Source organism: Cynocephalus volans, chromosome 7 (genome assembly GCF_027409185.1).
Source record: "Cynocephalus volans isolate mCynVol1 chromosome 7, mCynVol1.pri, whole genome shotgun sequence".
NCBI classification, from domain to species: Eukaryota; Metazoa; Chordata; class Mammalia; order Dermoptera; family Cynocephalidae; genus Cynocephalus; species Cynocephalus volans.
The window spans coordinates 157,066,733-157,093,025 of NC_084466.1; the positions used below are offsets into that span (position 1 = coordinate 157,066,733).

Consider the following 26,293-nt stretch of genomic DNA (forward strand, 5'->3'; position numbering starts at 1 on the left):
TCTCTGTCCTCTCCTTTCATGGAGCTTCTCCTTTGCTCAGGGAAACCCCATATCCAGATTCCAAAGCCTCCTGCTAAGGAGGCAGGGCCAGCACGTGGTCAGTTGAGTACAGGAATAACAGTAGGTCTCATGGCCCCACTTTGCAGATGGCTAAACTGAGGACCTGTACAGTCAGGAGAAGCCCTGAGAGTGGGAGGCGGACACCTGACCCCTAATCCTGAGCTTTCCCTCCAGACGCTGCAGTTTCTCCACACAGCCTCATGTGGGGGAGCCCAGGAGCTGCTCTTCTTCCTGTCACAAACCCCCCAGATGTGCAGCCCCTCCCCAGCTCCCATCCGGCCCTCTTGGCCACCCCGTTCTCCAGGGCATCTGTCTGTTCCCCAGGACCTCAAACATGTCAACACACCTGGCTGTATCTACGGGGGAAATAGGGCATGTGTACCTGGGTAGAGAAGCACATCTTTGTGTTTGACTACTGTCCACTGGCCACCACACACCCAGGTACTTTCAGACATACAACCTCCCAGGGTGTGCTCAGAATTAAGCTTCCTGAATCCCAAGAGTTCATCCTTGTATCTCAGGGGAACCCCAACTAGACTCAGCACTGGCAGGCAGGGCGTGTGTGCACAGGGGACAGCCGTGTGGCTGCAGAGGGCATGTGGCACTTTCTCCCCTAAGCACCCCTCTGCCCACACAGCCAGGTGCGGTGGGCGGGTCCCTCACTGTCTCTGACCTCCCTGTCCTCATCTGTCCATCTCTCCAAGACAAAGGTGGTACCTGCCTTTCTGGAAGGTTATCAGAGGGGGTCCAGAGAGATGAGGGACCCCTGCAGCTCGCTGACCAGCACCAAGCAGGCATTCCTTCTTTCTTTCCTTCCTTCCTTCCTTTCTTCTGTCCTTCCCTCCTTCCTTCCAGCTGGCGGGCTCCTGATCCCCACCCTTTGCATCTTCAGTAAAGGAAGACCCAGGACGACATCCACTCCCAGTGATCTGGCACATGCTTGTCCAGGGTGCAGCTGGTCCCCCAACCAGGCCTGGAGGACATCATGAGCCAGTTCGGGTCCCTGCCCAGTGACTGCCGTCCAGGTCAGGGGCACCAGCCAACCTCTCATCTTCATTTCTCTCTGTTTGTTTGTTTTTTTCCTCTCTTGACAAATGAACTTCTTGGCCAGTCTCCTTGTACTGATGTTTCAGTGATGTATACAATTGCCTTTGTTCAAAAGCAATTAAGCCCCAGACTTCACCCACTGAAACAAAAAGTGTGCCCTTTGCATCTTTTCCTTTCTAACCAGCAAAAACCCTTCTCCAGAAAGGCAGGAGGATCACCGGGTACATCCGCAACATGGTGACTTGACAAATTTTACTGTTAAGGGTTTTTTTTAAAAATTATTATTTAAATCTTTCATCCATGTAAATATATTCATACCGGAAGCTTGGAAGACATCTAGATTTTGTTTCTCCTTTACCATGAAAACACATCCTTTTAATTTTAGTTTAGTTTTTCTCAATGTATTAAACATAATAATCTTGCCCTATGAGTCATATTGTTCTGAATTTATAGAAAACAGGTACAACAGTATTAGATACAGACACTTAGAGAGTCAGGGCCCCCAGCTGAGGGTTTCTTGTCTGTAGACAGGGCTCAAAATAGCATTTCTTCCTAGAGGGCGTGTCAGGAGGCCATGGATGAGGTTTGGAGAGACCCACCACAGTGCCTGGTATCGACAGTGCTCAAAAGGTGGGTTTGTATCATTAGTAATTATTTCAGAACGTTGACACCCTCCTTCCCAGCCTGTGCTGTCTGTGGCAAGAGGCCTGTGAAGCTCACTCATCTGTGCGGCTGTCCCTTCTAAGCACTGTCCATCCTCAGTGCCGGTGTTGGGCGGCCGCCTGCAGGGTGGAGGGATTTCCAAGGCCCCGAATTCAACCCACTGCATGGCCCGAGCTGGGAAATGCCCACCCGGGAGCCCCACTGCATCTTTCCTTTCTCCAGCTTCCTCTGAAGGTCATGTAACCTGCATTGTCCAGGAAGGATGGGGGTGGGGTATGCGGTACACTTAGCCCCGCGCTGCCCCAGCTGCAGGCGGCTCACCCAGAGCCCAGTGGGAGGGCAGCCCCCTCCTCTCCCTGGGACTCCCCACTCCCAGGCACAGCTGAGAGATCCGCTGGGACCCAGAGGCCCAGAAAGGTAGGATTCCTTGGGTCTCAGGTTTCAGCGCCTTCCTTTACAGAACACTGAATAATACCAGGAGGGGCGATCTGCTCCAGGAAGAAGCCCCCACCCCTGAGGGGGCCTGCAACCCTCTGTCATCCAGCCCAGCCTCCCCACTCATGCCCATCCTGCCCCAGCCCTGCCCGGCCACCCAGAGGCTGATCATCCTCTCGAGCCTGTCCCTGTGTCCCCTGTCATCCTCCGCCTGGAGTCTCTCCTCTGCCTCCTAAACGCCCTGCAGGAGGCTTCCCTCCTGTGCCCTCCACAACCGCCCCTCGGGCTTTATTCCACCTTCCCTTCACCTTTCCTCCTACACCCTGTCCTGGGGTTAGTTTCGTTCTATACGTCCCTTCCTGTGGCTATTTGCCCACAGAGGGGTGGACCACACAGGGCGAACTCCTGACTGCAAGTTCCCTGGAAGCAGAAATGAGACCCGTGAGCTCTAACTCAGAGCCTGGCTGGGACACTGTGCAGAGGTGGGTTTGAGTCCCTGGAGGTGCCGCACATGGGGTGGAAGCCACCTGAGACTCAGCACCTGGGCAGGTGCCTGTGCTGGTCCCAAGAATTGCTCTGAGATAACCACAGGCTCCTGGTCCTGAGTGACTGACTGGGGGGAGCATCGTGTGCTGCCTTCCCAGCTGCCGCACCCCTCTAACACACGGGTGGGTCCTGGTACTTAGGCATCATCATTCTGCATCAGCACTGACCAAGCACCTGCCATGTGCCAAGCCCCACATGGGCATCTGCACCAAAGACAGAGGGCACCTAAAGCAGCTGTCACACCACCCCAGGGCCAGCACATATGAGCAGGACGCCTTGGGACCACTGAGCCAGGATGCTCAGAGACCCTGCACAGCTTCCAGGAAGCAGACAGTGCTTAAAGTCTGGAGGCCTCATTTTTCTTGCCAGATCCCAGCAGACGCTTCGGTCTATTTCTGAATAGAGAAAATGTGTTGAATCCCATGTATTTCTCAGCTGAATAACAAGCCATTAAAGAAGAGGAGGACGAGGAAAAGAAGATGTGTGTCGACGTTGGGGGGGAAACTTTGGACTCCGAGCGTCAGCTTGTCTAAGGTCCCTGAGAGGCTGGGGCTGGGTGCACCTGAGCACACATGGGGTTGGAAATTCAGGGGCTTCTGGCATCCTGGCACCCACCTGCCTGCGTCGGCTGCTCCTGGGCACCCACCCAGCAACAGTCAGATCCGTCCAAGCTGTTTCTGAAAGTTGTTTGCAGAGAAAATGTTCTTTTGGGGGTGGGGGAAGGACACTCATGTCCTCCCCACACTGACCATCTCCGGCGGACACAACCTCGCTGAAAGGCAGAGGAAGCAGACGTGACACACACGTCTCAGTGAGGAGCATGGAGAAGGTCCAGGCCCCGGGACTGCGGCTCACCACATGGGCTTCCCTCGCCGCTCTGGAGCCCTCCCAGAAGGAAGTGGTGGCGAGAGCTCAGGAAACACCACCGGTCCCATTCCTGAGTTTAAAATCTTCCCCCAGTGTGGTTGGTGCCCTGGCTGACAGACAGCCACGTAACCATCACAACCAGCCCTTGCCTGGTGACTTATAGTCTACAAGATTCTCACACGTTCCTTATCTCGGAGGATCCTCTTGTTTTATGAATGGAAAGCAAGTTTAGAGTGGGAAGTGTTCTGGAAAAGGCCGTCACCTGAGGATGTGTGTAGAGGGTGCAGAGAGAGGGAGAGAGAGTTAATGAGCACGAGATGGGCAGAGACGTCGAACCAGCTGGTCTTCAGCCTCAGTGGCCGCGGCTCTTTGGAAGCCAGTGAGGTTCATGAGCTAGGGAGAGCTGCCAGGATAGACCCTGGTGACATTTCTTCATGGTAATTCCTGCAGAAATGCTCATGAGTATCTCCTCTGTGCTGGCCCCAGGGGTGGACACATGCATGAGAGCTGGTCCCTGCCCTCAGGAGGTCCCAGGGCATGGGTGATTCTGCCGTGTGTAGTTAGCTTTACCACCGTCATGCTGGAAAGCTTTTCCTGGATGTCTTCAAACACCACGATCATCAGCATTGCCACGAGAGATTCTTGGTTCTGGGCTCCCAAGGCGCCGTGTTTGCTGCCCCCTCAGGCTTCCGCCAGCGCATGTTGAAGCCTCCTCTGCTTCCTCCTCCCACAGCCCCTGCCTGCTGCCTCCTCATGTGGGAATAGACACCCCTGCTCCCCAGGCAGCCTTCTGGATCCCCTGGACAGGGACAGGCATCCCTGCTGGATGCCCGTATTAGTCTGTTTCTGTTGCTTGTAACAGAAATACCAGAAATACGGTAATTTGTAAAGAAACAGTATTTATTACTTACAATTTCAGTGGCTGGGGAGTCCAAAGTCCAGGGAGCACATCTGGGGAGGGCCTTCTTTGGTGGTGACATCAGTCTCACAGGGAATCACATTGCAAGAAAGACAGAGGTAGAGAAAGAGCAAGAGATCCTCACGTTCTCTCCCTTTAGAGCCCTCAGAACCACGCCCGTGACCCCTGTTAAACCATCAACATGTTAATCAATTCACTTGGGCATGGTCCTCACCCCCTAATCACCTCTCCAAGGCCCCACCTTTCAACTACCGTAAGATTACTCACCCTCTAAACACTATCACAGTGGGGGTGAAGTTTCTAATACGTGGACTTTGGGGGACACTTCACTCCACAGCAGCACCTGTGCACACCCTGCGCTCCCCATCCCAGGGCGTCTCCATGGCATTCTAGTTATCTCAGCCTTTTATCTCCAGCTGAAATGCGAGCTCTGGGCAGGGGATGGTGGGAGAGGGGCAAATGCAGCCTTTGTCTTGTTTGGTTGTCTCTCCAGACTCTGGCCGTTTACTCTCAATAAGTACCAGGACACTTCAGAAATCTCGTGGAAGGACTCATGTTATCTTTTAATTCTATTTTTCCATGAAGTGCCCTTGTATTGCTGAATGAACGAATGAACGAATAATCAGTCCAACAAGGTGCTTGTAAGTCTACAGAGTTTCACTCAACCACCGTGAAACTGACTTCTTTGGAATGAAAGTGCACCCTAAACCTAGCCACAAAAGTTTAGTCCACCCCTCCTGGTCTGTGGACATCTGATCCAAGGTGGGCTGGGAGCAGCGTGGCCCGAGGCTCACCAGGAGGGGCAGTGTGGCCGTGGACTTGGCCAGCTTCTCCTCTGCCATCTGCACTGAGACTGGAGAGCAGGTGCAGGGGTGTGGGCCTCAGCACTGGGCGCCTTCTGCTTGCTGGGAGACGGGGGAGGGCTGCGCGGCTTCCGGCACGCACTGCATTTCACACTGCTACTGCTGAGCCCTGAGGGTGGGTGGATGGGGCCAATGGATCCGGGTAGTGGATCTGCCTCCCTTGTCGACCTTTCCAGTGGGCCTCCCAGGTGGTCTTCTGATAAAGCACATCTTCTCTGAGTGAGCGAAGCCCAGGCCTTTGGGGTATGGGAGGTATCTGCGGGTGTGGCTCTATCAGATGAGGGGCATGCCCAGGCATGAGTCAGACTGGAACAAAGCTGCCTTCCTAACCTGGCTCAGGTGTGAACCTTCAGGGCAGCAAAAGGTGGGAGAGACTGGATGGCTGAGGGACGAGATGTGTTTTGGTGTGAAAAGGAAGAACGGGAGCTCGGGAGCTCGTGTCCTGATGCCGGTCTCAGCTCGGAATTGTGGAGACCCCCAGGGCTCAGTGCCGTCCACCCCTCCCCTTCTGTCTGCATCTCTCCCAGGGGAAAGGTGTTTCCCTCTCTGACTAGAACAGACTATTTTCCGCTTATTGTTCCTGTGTCCTGTCCACTTTCACATTTGTTCTGTATTGTTGATCTTATAGTCAGTAAAAATTAAATTTTTCATTAGTGAATGCTATTTATATTGACAGAGTCCAGGAGGGGTTTGGGAGACCGTCTGCTCTGCTCCAGGTCTCATCTTAGGATATGAGACAGGTGCAGGGAACGGCAATTACATCTGAAAGAGGACCAGCCGTTTTCTTCTCTTTTCTCCCACCCTTTCCTCACATGTCCTTTCAAGGACAACAGGAAAGATAGGAGAGAAAAGTGTGCTTGGACAAGAGGGGTTGGGCCACTAGCTTCTTTTACCCTCTCGATGAGGTGGGAGCTGTCTTGGAGGCCGGGGCCCCTGGTGGCACCTGTTAATCTGTGGCCCACGCTGTGGCCTGTGAAATGTCACTTGTTATCACAGTCAGTGGGGAACATGAGAAATTACAGGTTAGGTGTTTTTGAAATATTTTCAGGAAATAGAGACTGAAGAGTTTTGCAACAGAACTTGTAGAGCACAGTACGAGCTCTCTTGCTACACTCACTTGGGCATTTATTGTACAGTGTGAATCTACAACTTTTTATTTAAATTATGTTTCAGTAACACTTTCTGAATTTGCATTAAACTCATGGGTCAGGAATAAACTAAGAAAAAGGCATATTAAGAACTGAATTTCTACTTTCAAGAAAGTCACTGACATTTTGTAAACTGCACAAAATATTTATCAACATGTATCATCTACCTCGGGGGCTGTAATGGCACCACTGACCACATAGAAGCCAGAAACAAAAAAGCAGCTGCTAAGAAAACATCAGCGTCCACGGAGTGGCTCGTGTGAGAACCCTGTGCCTGATGAACTGAAGGCACGTTGCACACTGCTCCGTGAAGCATGACTTTTTATTTAGATAAATGATGGTTCTCAGTTCGTTTTGCCCACCCACCAGTCCAGGTTTCATGTGCACTTACAGAAGGTGCAGTGACAGCAGAACTGTCAGCTGGTGCCAGTTTTAGATCAGTGTCATCTTCAAACAGCAATTTTTCAGACAGAAAATCAGTGTGTCACAATAGTGGTTCTGTTTTTTGTCAATCCATTTTATAGAATCCAAATAGAACTGGGTTCCTTCTGTCAAAGGTGAACCACTGACTTAATTGCTAATGTCACTGGAAATGCAATGAAAGAGTTCGACAGCAATGACAAAACTACATGTAGAAAAATGGTGAATATAGATGTGTAAATGTTGGGGAAGCTCAGCGTCTGTGATAAATGTATTCCACTTAGAGTCAATTGTGGTCTATACTTCATTTATAATTTTGTCCAAACAAACTGGATATTCCATCGCTTAAAATAAAATCTGTTGGCGTCAAAATTTATAAATAGTTCTACATGCACACAGTAACTGAGCTACAGATTCATGGTAACAAGGCTGATGTTGAATTTTCTAAAATACTTCAGCTTGGTGGTATGCACTCTCTCTCCATTCACCTATCAGATTTTAGAAATGGTCGGGCCTTGGGAGAATTACTTTGTAAATCATCTTAAGTGTCCTACAAAGATGGTGAACTTTTCTGCACACAAGGCACTGAGGGTTGGTTCCATTTTGTTCTAGGCTAGCTGGAAAGATGTAACAGAAGGATTCAACAAATGCTGAAGGATTCAAAAAACCAAAACAGAACAACCACACCACAAAAAAAGAAAACTCTTTGCTTTTAAAACTTTTATAGAATTGAAATTATTGAAAACAAAGTTACGAACAGGAAGACACCAAAACATTCCTAAAAAATCAAGAATAAAACAAGATGATGAGAGCTCAAAAAATGCTAATTTGAAAAAAGTTGCAGGTCATTTTATGAAAAAATGAAAACATTAAAGGCATTGAAAAACTGTTTTAAGAGTGAAACGTATTAGGTACAGACAAGGCCCAGAAATTGATTAGAACATGTGAATATGCACTGAAAATAAGAATTCTGTTGGTGTCCTCATTTTATTTTCAGATAATCAACACAAAAATGTTTTTTAAAACATTGCTTTAATGTACTTATGTTAATTTTGTTTTTTTAGAAAGTTTTTTTAATTTTTAAAAATAGCTTTTGAGTAGAACTACTTAATAGGTTTCCAGTTTAATAAAACCAAACTGCCAATCAATAAATCATTTAGAGAAGCATGCAACTTGAATTGTTTTAGCCCCCTTTCACTCTCCTAATGTGCAACAGCAGGTATCCTGGTCTGGATGAGAATTACCTGGCACTCATTCCAGGGGCTCTGTTTAAGTGCAGTCACTTTAAATTCTGCACATGGCTCCCAAATAGTTATTTCTGGATCCCTTGTGAGGGAACCTTCTCTGTTTTATCATTGAGAGCAAACCAGCTACACATTCTCACCATGCGGTGATGGGTTTGGATTGCAGAGAGAAAACGCTGCCCTCTTGGAGCTGCAGGGGCAGTGTGGTTCAGTCCACTGCTGGATACCCAGGGCCAGCTGGAAAGGACACTTCCAGGTCCCTCGGGGCAGAAGGGGTCAGCCAAGAGTCTCCTGCTCAAAGGCACTGCCTCACGGGATGGCTCCTTGCCCTCAGAAGCCCAGAAAGCCCCAATCATCTGGGCTGGCCAGATGGGGAGAAAGTCTGTGGGGGGAGGGGGGCATGAGACAGTCCCCACCTTCAGGGGGCTCAAGGGATGGTTGTGAGGTCCATCATCCAGATGACCTTGCACAACACCAGGTAACATGAGCCCAGGAAGACAGGCTGTCTCAGACTTGCTCAGTTTCAAAAGCTGGTGGATCAAATGATGGGAGAGGAGAGAGAGAGGACCACCTACAAGAGGAAGCATTTGAGCAGGGCTGCAGGGACACCGACAGGGCGCAGGAAGATCCCCCTCCTGCCCTTGCTCATCCACCTCGACCTGCCCCCTGCCCTCCTGCTGGCTGCAGGAAGATCTCCCTCCTGCCCTTGCTCATCCACCTTGACCTGCCTCCTGCCCTCTTGCTGGCTCCAGGAAGATCCCCCTCCTGCCCTTGCTCATCCACCTCGACCTGCCCCCTGCCCTCCTGCTGGCTCCAGGACACCGTTATGCCGTCTCCCACTGGCTCCCCTTCCTCTGCCCCTGAGTGCAGTGTCCGCCTTGGCCCTGGCCTCTCCTCTCTTGATAAAGCCCTTGTGTGCCTCACCCACACAGTGCACCTGCAGCCCACCCTCCCTTCCTATCAAGCCCCAGACTCTAAACACAACTCCTGTGGGCCATCGCCCCTAGCATGTCCCACTGTCCTCTGAACTTCAACTTGTCATCTCCACTCCAAGGACAACAGGACCTTGTTCATAGGATTCTGACCAGGGCTGATGAGGCCATTTATCTCAGAACCTCAGATAGCTTATTGCACTTCATAGGAGCTCAATCAATGGCAGCTCGTAAGATTGCTTTATGCCCCAAGCTAACAATCATCTTTGTCCCCAAACTGGATCCCCCATCTCCCTGTCTCAGCTGACGAATGATATCTTCTCCCACTCCACTTCCAAGATGGGATGGAAACCCCAGTGCCCTTGGTTCCCCGCTCCTCACCCACATCCGGGCTGACTGCCCCTCCCTGGGATTCTGCCTTTGAAATCCTTCCCGACTCCCTCCCCTCTTTCCATTCCCATTGCCCTGGCTTAGCCCTTCATAAAGGGTGCTTAGACCAGCATAACTCAAGTGTCAATGTCCACAGGAACCACCCGGGAATCTTTTTAGAATGTGGTAGGGCTGGGTTGGGGCCTGAGATTCTACATTCCCGACAGGCTCACAGGGGACTCCTGTGCTCCTGGACCACCCTGTGGCACAAGAGTGACACTGCCACAGGAGCTGATGACCAAATGCCAGGGCTCCTTCTCGAAACGTAATGGCAGCTCATTGTCATAGCCAAGGTTTTCAGACTTCAATCTGTATAAAGCCAACTGTCCTCACATGTTCAGATTTTGTGCACCTGGAGCTGAGCCCAGAAATGAGCATCTATCCCTAGTGCCCTCAAGTGATTCTAATAATGTAGGTTGTTGATGAAAAATGATTCTTTTAGGACCAAGCCAGCCTCTAACACAGCAATTGAGGGCTTCTCAGTTCAGTCCTGGACTTTCCATGCTCGCCCCTCTCAGCTTCCCTCGTACAGCAGAGATCCAGCAGAGCAAGCCATGAGCTGCCTGGCAGTAGGTCGTGCCTGGGAAGTCCCTGTGCCCCGTCACTCCTTTCCCTTCTCTGCTGGAGGACCTGCTCGCTCTGCACTGCATTCCTGGTGGAATCATGGCTTCCTCCGCTCCGTTTCTTGGCACTGTGGCTGCCACTCCAGAGCATGGGGGGGGGGGGTTCCTGGAGTGACTGTCCTTCCGCCCTTCCCTCCAACTCAGTGAGACACTTTAGAACATACACTGCATTCAACTTTGCATCTCCAGGGCTCAGCAGGCTGCCTGATCCCAGTAGTTGCCCAATAAAGGGGATTACGGAATTAAGTGGAATAAAAAGAGTTCTAATCAAATTGAAAGCTGGCTGACTTTTGAGGGGAGTGAAAATAAAGACTGCTTTGGACAGCTATTGTGGTCATCTCAGTTCTGCAGGTCATTTGTGTTTTATGCCCACATATAGGCATTTGGTAGACTCACAACAAATACTGATTAAATACCAATCCTTAAAATTTGCCATGGGTTTAACTACTGTTTCAAGCATTATTTGTGTACAGATTCGTGTCTGTGCTTACCGGGTCACTTGTGCGAGCCCTCTGAGTGTGAACAGACTATGACAATGGCAAGTTGTCAGTGGCCTTGGAATATAAGTAGGACAGTGAAGGGACTCCACATGGTGGGACGGGTTTTGAACACTGTAAAGTTTACTGCCCCCTGCTAGTCCTACCAGGAAAATCTCCTGCTGCTCCTCTGAGGTCTTACCACCTTCGACATCTAATAGATGAGAGAAATGACCTTTGTCTTTCTCAAGAGTGTCAGCCTCCTCTTAGATTACTGAGCATCTGGAGAGGAGGGCTGTCAAATTAATGCAGGAGATGAAAAACATGCTTCAGTGAGGAATTCTGCATCTCTGGAGTTGAACTAAACCAATTAATACTTCCCAATCAGTTTGTAATCTACTCCAGCATATCGAAAGGATCATGGCAGTGTGCACTAACAGATTTAAAAAAATAAATGAAAGGCGGTGTGTGGCGATGTGTGCTGAGCTGCCTGTTGTAGAAGCCCCGGGCAGCATGGACGGGGGAGGGACTTTTGTCTCCAGTGGTTCTGTACCCAAAGCACGGCTCCTCCCTGTCCTCCATCCTAACCTGGGCCCCTTCCTTATCTCCAGAAGCCTCTACTTCTCAGCCCTTGAGGGGTTATTGTGCGGATGACACCCTTATAAAGGGCTCCGCACATGAGAGGTGCCCATGGAACAAGAGTTTTATGTGTGTGTATGGCTCACTTCATAACTCTAAAATGTGTATGTTGGAAGTAAAGAGGACAGAGGTGACAGTGTTGGTTGTCACATCGTAGCTGCTCTTGGGCTAGTCGCTGTGATGTGCTCATAGAGGTTTCATCTTAACAGTGGTGATCTCTGAAAAGCAGGTAGGAATCTGCATGCTCGTTCAGATGTCTTCTCTAATTACAAGCATTGCAGGCAGCCTGAGGAGTGTTCTTGGCCGTAGCTCTGAAATCCATCCACAACCCAAAAGACGCTTTGTACAGGACAGTGCTGTCGCTGGGGACAAGGAACCCCAGGCTGGCCGTAGAGGGGTTTGGCAGATGGGAAGTGGAAGTTTAAAGGACAATTTGGCCAGAGAAGGGGAGGTGGACAGCAGGGCAGATCCTGAAGGGTCCGGGATGCCAGGCCGAGACTTCCAGAAGTGATTTCTGGTGCGTGACGTGGGCGAGGGCAAGGGTCTGGGAGGAGAGTGCCCTGGGTCCAGTCTCCACGCCAACCTTACTAACTGTCAGCAAAGTGGACCTCTGAGCCTTGGTTCCCTCCTTTGAATGAATCTAAGGAGTTGCAGAGACAGCATCACCCCGGGGCTGTGAAGATTCACACGATGATCCATGAAAGAAACAGGCAGAGTTCTTGGCTCGGGGGAAGCCCTGAAATGAAGTTACTACTTGCCATCCTCATCATCACTGTCAGCCCACAGCTGCGGGTGGGTCCCTTCTCTGAGCCTGTCCCCGCCTCTCCGCAGGTGCACCATGGAGCCCTTCTGTCCACTCCTGCTGGCAGGTTTTAGCTTGCCACTCACCAGGGCTCTCAAGGACAACGATACCACCACTGCGGAGAGCAACTGGACCACCACGACCTCAGGTAAGGACCTGCCCGCCTCTCTCACCTGTCCTGGCCTCCCCCCACCCCTGTCACCTCCTCAGTTCCTGGGACCGTTCAGAGACTGATAAAGGTGGATGAGATAAGAGAAGGAAGGTGTGGCTAACTTTCTTAGTGTGCCTTTATCATTTGATTCTATAAAAACAGGCAGTCTGGAAAAGCTAATTGTTCAGTGTTTGATTGTTTAGCAAAGCTTAGTGTTCTGGAGGCAAAAAATGTACAGGCCCCGCTGAGAGTCGGCGGCAGCCTCAGTAGGAGGCTGGAGACCAGATGGATTAAAAATCCTGAAAACTCCCATTGTGTGGAAAACGAACCATGAACAAATATTGATGAGTCCATGGGGGAAATGTAAACACTGGCATGACAATTAATGATATTAAGAAATCATTGTTAATATTTTAGGTAAGATATTGGTATAGTGTTTAGGTTTATTTAAAAAAATAAGAGTCCTTACCCTTTAGAGATGCATGTTGAAGGACTTGTGAATGTATCCTGATGCCTGGAGTTCCCCCAAAAAGGGCCAGTGGGGACAAGAAGTGGGCGGAGGTCCCAGATGGATGAAGTTAGTGACCTCCTGATAAGAAAGTTGGGGGAAAAGTGACCCCTGTCTCTCACCATATACAAAAATCAACTTAAACTTGATTAAAGGCTTAAATGTAAGACCTGAAACTATGAAACTACAAGAAGAAAATGTAGGAGAAACGTTTCAGGATATAGGGCTGGGTGGGCAATGACTTTCTGAAGAGGACCTCAAAAGGACAGACAACAAAAGCAAAAATAGACAAATAGGATTATATTATATCAAACTAAAAAACTTTTGTATAGTAAAGGAAACAATCAACAGCGTGAGAGACAATCTGCAGCATGGGGAGAAATTCTACGCAAACTGTTCATCCGACAAGAGACTAACATCCAGAAGATACAAAGAACTCAACAGCAAAAAAATAAATAATGCAATGAAAAACTGCCCAGTTAGACTGGCTATTATCAAAAAGACAGAAAATAACAAATGCTGACGAGGAGGCAGAGAAAAGGCCCTCTTATACATTGTTGGTGGGAGTATAAATTGGTACAGCCATTACAGAAAATATTATGGAGGTTCCTCAGAAAACTAAAAATGGAACTACCATTTGACCCAGCCATACCACTACTGGGTATATATCCAAAAGAAAGGAAATCAGTATGCCAAAAGGAGATCTGCACTCCCATGTTTATTTCAGCATTATTTATAATAGCCAAGATATGGAATCAACCTCAGTGTCCATCAGCAGATGAATGGATAAAGAAACTGGTATATACACATGATGGAATACTATTTAGTCATGAAAAAGAATGAAATCCTATAATTCACGGCAACATGGATTAGCCTGGAGGACATTATGTGAAGTGACATGATTGCAGCACAGAAAGACAAATATGACGTGTGCTCACTCATGTGTGGAGCTTAAAAAAGTTGATCTCATAGAAGCAGAGAGTAAAATAGTGGTTGCCATAGGCTAAGGAAGATAGAGGACAGGGGGACATGGAGAGAAATTGTTTAACAGATACAAAAGTACAGCTAGATGGGAGGGATAAATTGTGGTGTTCTGTAGCACTGCAGGTGACCAGAGTTAACAGTAACGCATTGCATATGTTCAAATAGCTAGAAGAGAGGCTTTTCAATGTTCCCAACACAAAGAAGTGATGCATGTGTGAATTGACGGATATGCTAATTACCCTGACGTGATCTTTACATATTGTATACGTGTATCAAAATATCGAACATAAATATATACAGTTATTATGTGTCAATTAAAACAACAATTTTAAAAAGGAAGGTGAGGGCAGATACACGGGGGGGGGGGTATATTGTTCTATTCTCTCACCTCTTTTGTATTTTGAAAATTTAAAAAGGAGAAAGGAAAAGGGTATGCTGATACACGTGACATGTCAGACCCCAGAGGCACGCTCAGAGGAGGAGGCCAGGCCCAGGAGACCACACAGCACACGGTTCCATTGATATGCAGTGTCCACAGTGGGCAAGTCCATGGGGTGACAAAGTAGGTTAGTGGCTGCCTGGGGTGGGGGTCAAGTGGGGGGGTGACCACAGACAGGCTGGGGGGGTCTAATCAGGTCCGTCTTTTTGTTCTATTCAGGCCCCCCCACCTGCCTTACTCAGTCCACCTGGTCAGGTGTTCCTCTCATCCCAAACACCCTGAGTCATGTTTGACCAAATGGCTGGGCGACTGGCACATAAAATTAAGCCTCATGCTCGCTCACAGCAAGCCGTAGAGAACACAACAGTTGCCACCTCCTTCCAGATAAAGCTTATCAGAAAAAGCAGTTAGAAGTTGGTACGATGCAGGCTGGGTCAAGGGTTCACTCCTCACCCAGCTCAAGGGTTTTGCATGATTTCTTAACCCTGGACAAACATCTTACAAATGTGCCGCCGGCCCCAAGGGGAAGGAAGGAGTGAAGCTCTGTCGCTGACACACGTCCCAGGTGGGACAGCAGTGCTACGTGTCCACGCATCTTCTTCCTCGTCACATTTAGAAACCCAACACCACAAAACAGAAAGGCAGAAGATGCCAGCAGACATAAGCGCATCATCACGCTGTCCTCTTTGCACGCTGGCCCCCAGTGCCCATCAATGGCAGTGTGCCCTTGCACTGCAATGGACATTCCAGACCTGCCCTGAGGACAGTAAGTCCCGATGCCAGGCAGAGAGGAGCTGGCCTCTGCTGGCCGATGCCCAACACCTGCAGGAATGTTCATGAAATATTTCAATGTGCAGTCCCGACCTGTCTGCCCAGCACTCATCAACTGGCCGTTTGGAACACCTGGCAAACTGCCCGGATGTACCTGCTCACATCCAGGAGTCATAAAGGCAGCGCATCTGTCTGCCCAGAAGTGGGAAGACTCTGCCGGAGCTCTGCGGACACCCTCAGGAGTCACAGTCAGCGTCCTCCGAATGATGTCACACTTCACGCCTGGGGCGTCTCAGTTTATTTGGAAACAAAATTATTGGCTCATAATCTTGCCATGGTCATGGGATGTTGTTTTCAGGAAGAAAGGACCGTCATGTGATCTCAGCAGCAAGAACAGAACCAAATGTGAAACTCGCGCCTCAGCACGGCTTCTGCTGGGGCCTTGCCACGAGCCAGAGTGAAACAGGCCCGGGTTAGGAGGTGCAGATGGGCTCCTTTGGCCTCAAATTCTGGAGGGAAATCTGACCCTGTGAAGTGCTCTATAAAATGTCATGTGATCCCTGAGAAAAGTAGGAGGCATCATTTGAGATGAGAACACATTACCACAATGTGCCAAAATAACAGGAAATTGTTTTGTTTTCTCATTGAACAAAATGTATTCAGTATTCATCAAGACACTCCTTTTCTTTTACAAGGAATTGGAGGTAAATATTGACAAATTATATAGCACAATATTATTATCCATATTATAGGAAGAATTTCTAAAAAATAATATGTGAAAGAACATAGGAGAAAAATGGGTAAAGAATATGACCAGGCAAAATACAAGTATCTTATTAATTATATTTCACTAATCATGAAAAGAGATTCAACTCTCTAGAAATTAGAGAAATGCAAATTAAAATGACATTATTAAAATAGAACGTGACTCTGGACCTTCTTCTCAGATGCGTTCCTGACTCCCTGCCTGTGGCACATTGGTGTCCAGGGGACACAGCCCAGCCTACAGAGGTGCTTTTTTTGTTGTTTTTTGGCCCACGCTGTTTTTCAAATTTGTATTTAAATTGGATTACATACCAGTTTTTAAAAGACAGAACATTTTTACATAGAAGTATAGATTGGAACATCGGAAGCACTGGGCACTCTGGGCCTGCCTTCCGCTTGGCCCCACTGGACTGGAGCTGAGATATGCCACCCCTGCAGCCAGGACATGGACTCCCCAGTTTCCGGGTCCTCACCAGGCCTGCCCATCCCCTGATGTTCCTGTCCAACCCTGGGAGACTTCACAGTTTGTGATCCTGATCTCTGCCCTCCAGAGCAGAGGCGGCTGCTGACAAATGGCAGAAATAGAGCAGGGGAACCCACTGGCCCCTGTGATCCACCACTTCTGCCCACGTGCATGGCCCCTCTGGGGTCTCAGGTCTAATTGCAGCCTTCACTCCAGGCTGGACCCTCGAGCCTCCTGACAAGCTGGCCAGTTTAGTCACCACCTACGCAGAGGCTGAGCCCAGAGCCTGACCTCTGTGCGATGCAGAAGTGGGGAGTTTCACCACACCCCAGGAGAGGAGAGCAGGGAGCGAGAGGGGTGCAGCCAGGTCAGGGAAGCTTGGAGCAGCCAGGCCTTCTGCGGGGCTGGGCTCAGCTTGCCCCTTAGTTCCAGGCATCTCCCCTGTCAGCGCCTGGGCTTGAGTTTACTCCTAGGCCCTGGCAGGGTGGGGAAGGGGTACTCTCTGGAGCTGTGGGCATGGAAGCCTAAGGCCAGGTCACCCTCTCCCCACCCTCCCCAGATAAGTTCTGCAGTGGGCAGGTCAGGGTTGGAGGGGAGGAAGCAGGCACATGCTCTCAGCGGCTCAGCCTGTTGTCAACCTGACCCTGCCTGAGGTGGGGCGGCCCCTCTGAGCTGGGGTCTTAGACACCCGGCCACGAGAGCTGCAGAGGAAGGGGAAGGCCGGCCGTGTTCTTGGCTGCTAAGTGCTGCTGGGCAGATAGGAAGGCACTGGTGCCACCTGGAAGGAGGGTACTCAGTAGGAGCCCACTCTCTGGCAGGGGCCACCTCCTCCTCAGGGATTGGCTGTGTCCTCAGTGCACTTCTACATCCAACGGTCACTCAAGTTGGTAAAATTTCATTATTTATTAGAAATATGTGCATTTACCACTTACAGGGTGCCACGGCCAATGGGAAGCCCTGGAGGTGGAGAATGGGCCAGCCCCTGCCCCTGGGAACTTACAACTCGGGGGCAAAGCAGAGGCCAGGTGGCCACAGCCTGCAGAATACACACGGGGGTGTGAGGTGGTGGGAAGATGCCTAGGAGGAAGTGCACAGAGCCCCCCAGGTTCTGGGGCGGTGGGTGGTGCCTGTGAACCCAGAGGGATGTTGCCTTCCAGGGGATCCCATGGAAACAAGAGAGTGAAGGCAGTTGCCCCCAGAGCCTGTGCACTCCTGGCGGGTGAGGTCTGGCTTCAAGGCACACAGAGACCCTCTGGATCCACAGGAGAGGAGCCAAATGGGCTTCCTGGAGGAGGGGGGCCTTGAAGAGCTGGCACATTTTGGTGAGGAGGGGGCAGCATGGCAAGGTGGGGAGGAGCAGGAACAAAGCGAGACATCAGAGGAGTGGGTGGGGTCGAAGGTGCCAGTGCCTGTCAAAACTTGGCCTTAAGGGTGGAGGCAGGTCCCCCTGCCACAGGCTGCTCTGCTGGGCCCAGGGCTGTGTGTCTTGCTCTGGTTGAGGACCGTCAGCCTGGCAGGTGTGAAAGACAAACAGAGCAGGGGCAGTGCCTGGTGACCGGCTTTCCACATGGTCCTGGGAAGGTTCCTGACACTCAGTCTCTGGCAGGTGGAACAGGGAGCACGAAGCTCGGGAATGTCCAGTCACGGTGTGCCTGGCCCACAAGGCCTGCTCCCAGCTGAGGGCCAGGCAGCTTCCCTGTGCTTCGAGCACCTGCCCAAGCCAGTCGGCCCTGGGGGCTGAGCTGCCGTGAGTCAGGCTCCCAGCGCCATGCTGGGACAGAGCAGGTGCATTGGCTCCTCTGGTCAGGGGCAGAGGCAGGCGCCCTGGGGGCTCAGAGAAACAGGCAGCCAGGCCAAGCACATGCCACCTGAGGGTCTGTGAACTCACCCCTGCCGTGCTCTCACCAGGGCACCTTGGACACTCCTCAGGCCTGGTTTCTTTCTCAGTGTCCCCAGCAACAACAGAAGCTGCCCCCCACGTGTTACATCCCAGGGCCTTTGTGGACACGGTGGCCCTGGATGGTGGAACCACTCTGCAAACTGTAAAGTGGAGTGCTGGTGTCCAGGAGGAAGGGCTGATGGAGGGGAGCTGCCTTGCAGGCTGTAAAGGGCAGTCCTCGCCGCTGTCGCCTGGCCTCCTGCCTGGTGTCTTGACGGGCTGCTCTGCCTCCCCCCGCAGGCCCTCCGGAGCCCGGTGCCCCCCAGCCGCTGCTCATCTGGCTGCTGCTGCCCCTGCTGCTGCTCCTGCTCTTCCTCCTCCTCGCCGCCTACTTGTGCAGGTAGGAGTGTCCCGGGGCGCCGACGTGCCCCAACCAGCTCGGAGGAGGAAATGAGCCCTGGCCAGGCTGCAGGCGTGGGCCTCGCAGATCGCAGGCGGCCCGGCCTTAGCTCGGCTCAGCCATGAGCAGCAGAAAGAGCTTTTCCCGGCTCACCTGGTGGGTATCACTGTGCCGGGGGCTCTTGGCTCTTTGGAAACCTAGATGCGCTGACACCTAACGCGTCTTGTGTCCTAAGGTTCCGGAAGCAAAGGAAAGCTGTGGTCAGTGCTAACGACAAGAAGATGCCCAACGGGATCTTGGAAGAGCAAGGTACAGAAACGCCTGTCCCCGGCCGGGGTTGGGGAGAGCATGTGTCCTTTCTTACCAGGTGGAGGGGTGTTTCCTTTTGTTAAAATTTCAAGTAAATCGTAAATTCCTTCAGCTTTTCAACTTTGATCTCACTGTACCTGGTATTATCCTGTCATTTATTTATAACTGTAGAATTTCACTGTTTCAACTTTACAAGGATCATTTTTCTCTTTGGTGTGACACATGTTTGAGAAGTTTTAGTTTGTGGCTTTTTGGAAGAGATTGTTCATATCCTGTCGTTTTCACAGGGTTTCGACATAGAACGTTTTTCAATAAGGCCTGTAAAATCATTCTAAGATAAGCCTGGTTCATTGTCTAAAGGGCTCGATTGAAACTGGACTGTTTCAGGGTCAGGCTGAAAGAAGGGGACTGCTCTGCTAGAGCATTTAACACTGATGGAGGACTTTTAGATCCCAAGTTGAGTTTCTAACATAAATGCTACTTAACCAAGGCACATTGTTTTTCTATGCACACATTGCGATGAGCGAGAAAGTAATATAAAGCAGAGGCCTTTAAAAATATTGGTCCACACCGCTAACTACAACTTCCTGTGGTCAGCTTTCTACCCCATTGAGCCAGGATTTGGGGGGACACACGTGCTGTCAGACTTCAAATGGAATTTTGAAACCAACCCAAGATAATAAAAAGGATATCGGCAACAAAAGACTTAGAGAGGTGCAGGAGGGCAGGTTCGCAGCACTGGGGGACCCCCAACCCTCGGTAGGTGGGAACCTGGCCTGGTGCTAGCTTGCTGCCCTGTGCCTGCCCTTCCCCCTGCCCTGCACATTTCAGCTGGATGGGAGGGAAGAGGGTGAGGCTGGGAGTAGTGGAGAAGCCCAGCACACCCACAGATCCGTTCCTGTCTGTCTCCTGGAGCAGTGAGCCTTGGGGGAATTGTCGGCTGGGCGTCAGCAGGGCTCTGCAGGTGGGGACAGGCTCTTCTGCGAGTGTGACAGCTGCATTATCATGTTGACCTTGTCAATGTCAGCTCATTCCCCAGGAAGAAGCGCAGGCTCGTGACTCCTCTTCTTGCCCCTCACTCTGAACTTATAGATGCTCCCTTCAGCCCGCCCATCTTTCCAGTGCCCTTCTCCCTGCCCCTCCACCCCACATAAGGATGGTTTTCACTTATTTCCCTTGGAGCCTAGGGGGTGTGAGGAACCAGGAGTATTTGTTACAAAGAAGAGAAGGCTGGGGGAGACTGGTATCCTAAAGGATTTCCAGCCTGTTCCAAGCTTACACCGAGAAGCCTATAATTATTCTTCTCTGTTTCTAAACCTGGAAACCGGAGCCAGAGTGTGAAGCCACCTTAAACCCTTTGCAGAGGCTCAAGGGCTGCAGGCAAGGAGAGGAGGGTGGGCAGGTGGATGAGTGAGCTGGCAAGGGGACAGGGCGTCCATGGGGGGTGAGAGCAGGTGGCACGGCACGGAGAGGTGCCACTTAGAGAGGGCGTGGCTGCGTCTTGGGAGGCAGACGTTTGGATTCAGTCGCTCAGGGCCCCCCTTAGCCCTGGGATACAGGATTTGAGAGGAGCCTCTCTCCAGCCGTGTCATTTCTTCAGGAATGGTATCCGGGAGTGTGGCTAAGGACGTCCACATTTCTTTTGATCCCACAGAGCAGCAAAGAGTGATGCTGCTCAGCAGGTCCCCCTCGGGGCCCAAGAAGTACTTTCCCATCCCCGTGGAGCACCTGGAGGAGGAGCTGCGCGTCCGGTCGGCTGATGACTGCAAGCAGTTCCGCGAGGAGTTCAACGTGAGTGCGGGAGGGCCCTGTCCTCGTGTCACGTAGTAGAGACCCGTGCAGCACAGTGTCACATCGTCGTTCTGGATCAATTATCCCAAAGACGCAGACACTTGTGTCAGTGATGATGCTGTTGTCCCAAAAGGGGGACTGAGGGAACCTGGTTTCTGGGGCAGTGCCCTTCACGAATGCTCCTTCCTCATCTCTGAGACTGTGGAGTTGGAGGATCCTGAAGCCTCCTTCTAGCTCGAGCACTGTAAATGCCCTGTTCTAAAATCAATGTGACACACACAGTTACCCCCATCACGTGGAGGTCCAGGGCCCGAGCACGTGCAGTGCGAGAATTGCACGCAGGAGCATTGGAGCCCCTGGACCGGCCTTTTGCAGCTCTGAGAGCTCGAGCGTCCGATCGGGGTAGGAAATGTCCCTCTTCTGAGCCACTGTCAAGCAGTCGTGGGGACTGCCCTGAGGGGACACTGGCTCTGCCTTGGACAGCCTTTGAGGTCTGCTCTGCATGTGGGAGTAAGCACGAGTCTCTGCTTTTCATCCTGCTGCTGCTGTTTGAGATGAATTACGTCCATAGCCTTAGCAGTGGCAGCAGCTAACTTCAGGGGACGCATGTGACTAAGTGGCACTGTCCCTGTTGCAGCAAACTCATTCTCTTAACTCTCAACATAAATTGCAGATGTAAATTATCGACACCTCGCCTTGTGTTGTTACTTTTTTATTGAATGTCCTGTGGATTTTGGATCCGCTGTTAGAGGGTACTTCAAAAAGTTCATGGGAAGATCCATATTATATTTCAATTCTATTTTTCCGTAAACTTTTTGACATACCCTCATATGCATCTATGTAGATAGATAGACAGATAGATAGATATAATAACATATGATAGATGGAGGGAAGGAGGAAGGGAAGGAAGGACAGACAGACACTGAGAAGAGATGTCTTGGATTTCATTATTCAGTGTTTGTTCCCTGATCGTGTTCTGAGCTGGAGTTTGTACATTTTCACCTTCCTGTGTGCCTGCTTGCTGAGGGTCGAGCTGAGAGAGGATGGGTTTCCAGCGGGATTGCTGACTCCTCCTGGGCCCGGTACATCAGTTAACCTCCTCGAAGACGCCGTCAGTGAAGCGGGTGGGCCTGGGCCTGTCTTAATTCTCTCTCCTTTCCAATGTGAGGCTCCGACAACAGATTCTGTAGACAGCAAAGTGTCGTGAGATTGTCACATCTGAAGATCCCATGGACTCTCCTGCAGACATATGACTTTTCACAAACAATCTGTGAGGTCACGGGAAGGTGACAGCACACTTAAACTATACTTTGCTTATTTTTTATATTACTTTTTTTTCTTTTTTTTGGTGTCTGGATTGTTCAGGGATCCAAACCTCTGACCTTGGTGTTATCAACACCACGCTCTAACCAACTGAGCTAACTGTGTAGTCTCCTTTGCTTATTTTTTATTACAAGCCTCATCTGCTTTATCTTGCTTCCCTTTTATCGTTTCCAAATGTGCCCCCTGCTTTTCTTTCTTTTTGAGAAATGTGGTCATATTGAAAGACAGCTCCAAGCACCATTGTTTTGCAATCTCTCAGCCTGACAAGAGAAGTTAATACTCCATTTTCAAAATAACTAATCAAGTTTGCAGCTAGAATATTCTCACCCCACCCCCCTTCTCGTCCCATTCCCCTTGCACTTTAGTTTCTCCACATGGAGGGCGGCTGGTGGCTGGGCTTGCTGGTGGAGGCTCTGAGTCAGAGGCAGCTGGCTTTGCCAGTCTCTCAACAGTGGGGCAATTCCCCGGAGAGGGCCAAGAATGGGGTGAGGAGGGTGAGGCTCTTGCCCCAGGCACAAAATTTAAGAGGGCACCAAAAAGCTCAGTAGTCAGGATAAATCATATTTTAATGCAACCTTTAAAAATATCAAAATGTTTGCACACAGTCCACGGGGAACGGAATTGCACAATGCTCGATGAAGACAGGATTGGCCTGACATTTTTCCTGTTGCCCTGGGCTCCCATGCATCTCGTCACCTCACTGATTCTGTCGTTATCTAAGAGTTTGATTTTTAGTCATCATGGATTCTGTGCATTAATTCAGATTTTAAAAAAAATATTGCCTTCGAATATTACTTCATGAGTTTTTTGGTATCCCTTTAAAGTTTGCAAGTGCTTGCTCAGCTGAACATGCAGTCCACCTGCCCAGCGGTGGGTGTGTGGAGAGATGGTGCAGGGAAGAGCCCTGGACCTGGAGTCCAGGGGGTCCTGCCTGGGGGGGACCCTGTGGGAGCTGCTTGTTTGCTGTTCTCTCAAGTGAGGCTCTGGCTGTGTCCTAAGGCCACATCCATCCATGCAGCACCACCCTTGCAGGAGCATGGGTGTCTGTGTGGCCAGCCCACTCCTGGGCCCTGAGATGGACATGCTGTGCTTGGCTCTTGCACCCCTTCTTTCTCTCTTCCTACCCACGGCTCTGAACTCCTCTCCCAGACATCGTGAGAGGGACCCAGACGAGGCTCAAAGTGGTCACACCAGTTGAGTTTGGACATGTGTGGTTGACGATCCAAAGCTCAGGCCAATGCAATGAGGATAAAAAGAGTTTGGTATTGCGGTCAGCACAGTGTGGTGAAGGCAGGAGTCAGCCTGTCTGAGTGTGTGTTCCAACTGGAGGGCTTGGGTAATTTACTTCCCCCCTGCCTCAGTTTCCCACTCTTTGAAATGGGAGTGCTCCCTGCCCCCATAGGATTGTGGTAACATGTAGATGGGTCCTTACCAGTGACCTCTGCAGTCTCCACCCTGCAATGGTAGATGGTGTCTTCCCAGGCCTTGATTAAACCCTGTCAAGTGAGTGACACTAGGCCAAGTGACAGTCCCTCTCCCATATAGGATCTTCCCAGCCTCCATCCCAGCAAGTTATTTCAAGCCAAGTGCATGGGGCCAACTCAAATAAATGCTTAGAAATGCACAGAGAGGTGTCACCAGGAAAAGTTTCAGCACAATAAACAAACCAGAACCATCCTCTGGAGCTGGCTGCAACAGCTTGGGTCTCTTGCAGAACCACGGAGGGGAAGGGACGTGGCTCGGGTATTCATTGAAATGAAATGTCACCTCAAACAAATAAACAACACATCCTCCTTGGACAATTTACATAATTGGACAATCGATCATAAGGTATTTATCAACCAATTACTACATGCCAGGCTCAAAGAGGCACTGCAAGGCCCATCCAATTACCACAGACCCTCCCGGCTTCTCCCTTATGTCCCCAGAGCCACTTGAGCTTGGAGAGTTGAGTCCCCAAGTAGACTGACTTTGGCACTGGGGGTGTGCTGGGCCGAGTCCCTGCAGGGATGTGACTCTGTGTGCTTGGGTCCGGGTGCGTGTGCGGTGCACAGAGCACCTCCCTCACCCTGTCTGACCCTCGGTGCAGGCCACCGAGCCCAGCAGTGTTGCCCATCTCATGTTCCCAATCTTGGGCAGCTCCTGGGGTCACACAGGTAGGGGTGACAGAACCTGTCCCCCCTAGCCACTTAGACCCCTCTGGAGAGGCTTCTCAATTTCTTTTAATTTATTGTTTTTTAATAGACTTTATTTTTTGGAACAGTGTCAGGGATACAGAAAAATTTCACAGAAAGTGCAGAGTTCCCACATCCCCCATCTCTCCCCTGCAGGCGGTTCCCTGTTACTGATTGACATGTTGCATTGGTGGGCTACATTTGTTACCACGGATGAGCCAGCAGTGATACAGTGTTACTAACTAAAGGCCACTGGTTAGGGCTTGTGTGTCCTCCTTTCCGTGGGCTTTGGCAACTACACAGAATAATGCATCCATCATCACAGAATCGTGCCTCCTTTTTATTTCCAGCACTGGAGTCAAAAAGCTTTTGAGGGTAGAAAAAGAGAAGTCTCTAGAATGTTACCACAAATGCAATGTTTAGGTTAGTTTCAGAAGGTCAGTATGAAGACAACTTTGAAGTGGAATTATAAATGCCAGGCTGGGTAGGTGCTGGTGGCTGAGGACGAAGCCAGGAACCACCCCACCAGGCTGGCCCCTCCACGCTGGCCCTGGTAGAGCCTCTACCTGTAGTCATGGGGTTTGGTGGCCCCAAAAGCAGAGGAAAGAGGGTGGCCTATGGCGCCCTGCAGTGAGCACTGGCTGGCCAGGGCTGAGACTGTGACTGAGAAGCTCCCTGCCCTGGGAGAAGGAGGTTGGAGTACGGAGGGTGGCAGGGCAGGCCCTGACTCACAGTGTGAACAAGCCTGGGGCAGCGGGGCTTTGATCTGAGGCTGCTCGGTGAGGGCTGCCCCACTCTCCTGGGCACTTAACAGAGGGACACACAATGCCCTCACTTTTTCCTGTGCTTGAAGGAATGAGCGCCCTCCCCTCCTTGTGGTTTGGGTGCCGGCTGCAGGCCAGGCTGCCAGGCCCCCACCCAGGGCCTGCCCCTTGCTAGCCAGTGACCCTGGGCTAGTCTGCAACCCCTTGCCTTGGCTTTCAGCTTCCTCATCCATAAAGTGGGGGTGATGCTAGTGTCACCTGATAATAGGTGAGTTGCAAAGGCTGGGGTAAGACAGCTGGAGCCAGCCAAGAATCAGAGGCAGGTGGCACTGAGTAGGAGAAAGAACGAGAAGTCAGGACGCCTGAGTTTACACCCCTGTGTGCCACTCCCCAGTTACAGTGCCCCGGTGAAGTGATCCTTCACACCTCGGCGTCCTCATCTGAGAGGGCTGGTTGGGAGTACTGACCCCAGGACCTCGGTCATGCTCTGCTCAGTCTGTAAGGCTGGGTGGGGCTGCAGAGTCTGCATTGCTAGTGGGTCCCCAGGCCCTGCCGATGCTTCTGGTCCAGAGCACAACCAGAGTCCGAAGCAAGATTGGGACTGCACCTGGGGTCTCTTTCCCACCCGTTCTCTCCCCAGGATCACACTACTCGTCCTTCAGCCCAGCCCCAAAGCCACACAGCCCTGCTCAGCCATCCACACCTTACTGCTCTGTCTCCTGGCCGGAGCTCTGTCCTGGCAAATCTGTACCTCCCGTTCCCCTGCTCTATGCCAGGACCTGGGTCCTGGGATCGGGTAGGGATGCATGGGCAAGCCCCTGCCTCATGCAGCTCAGGGTCTGGCTTATGGGACCATCATTTTGCCCACACCTCTGTTGGCCCCACTAGACAGAGCACTCTGAGGAAAGCAAGGGCCTATGTCTCATTCATCCTCTTCTCCGTACCTCATACGGGTGCGAGGCAGGGACGGACGATGGACAGAAGATACTTTGCTTAGAGATGTGTTTTCTTAACTCCCTAGGGAAGCTGATGTCAGCACGCTGCTAACTGTACATTTTCTTCCAGTCGCTGCCATCTGGACACATACAAGGAACTTTTGAACTGGCAAATAAAGAAGAAAACAGAGAAAAAAACAGATATCCCAACATCCTTCCCAGTAAGGTTTTACTTTGCTTGCATGACCAATGGCATTTGTACTAACCTCAGCATGGCCTTGCAGCTCCCCTGACTGCGTCTGTCCAGAAAGCGTGATGTCTGCGGTGCTTGGACATCAAGGGCCCCTGTTTCAGGATAGCTGCTCAGCATTGCACCAGGGACTCTAAAGTGTTCCCCTCTAGGTGCCTGTCTCCCAACACAGACTTTGGAACTTTCGTTGCTCATGGGTCTGGCTGCTAAGCCTGTGCTAGCTGTTGAGGCCTTGGGCCCCACACTAGGCCTGCTGGTGGCCCTGGGCATCTCC

At 50.9% G+C, this 26,293-nt stretch overlaps 1 protein-coding gene across 3 annotated transcripts in view; it reads left to right on the top strand.

Annotated features, from left to right (window-relative positions):
* The first annotated feature begins 12,122 nt into the window (after positions 1-12,122).
* The window catches only part of PTPRE (protein tyrosine phosphatase receptor type E), a 39,257-nt gene continuing 25,086 nt past the window's right edge, over positions 12,123-26,293 (top strand). The window contains exons 1-5 of one of the 3 annotated variants that reach the window (XM_063101998.1): positions 12,123-12,261; positions 18,374-18,473; positions 18,709-18,782; positions 20,437-20,573; positions 25,900-25,990. In XM_063101998.1, the coding sequence (XP_062958068.1) occupies positions 12,150-12,261; positions 18,374-18,473; positions 18,709-18,782; positions 20,437-20,573; positions 25,900-25,990 (514 nt within the window). In that variant the 5' untranslated portion in view covers positions 12,123-12,149. Of the gene's footprint in view, positions 12,262-18,373; positions 18,474-18,594; positions 18,630-18,708; positions 18,783-20,436; positions 20,574-25,899; positions 25,991-26,293 lie in introns of those variants that run through there. The other 2 variants (XM_063101999.1, XM_063101997.1) reach the window with 2 other exon arrangements.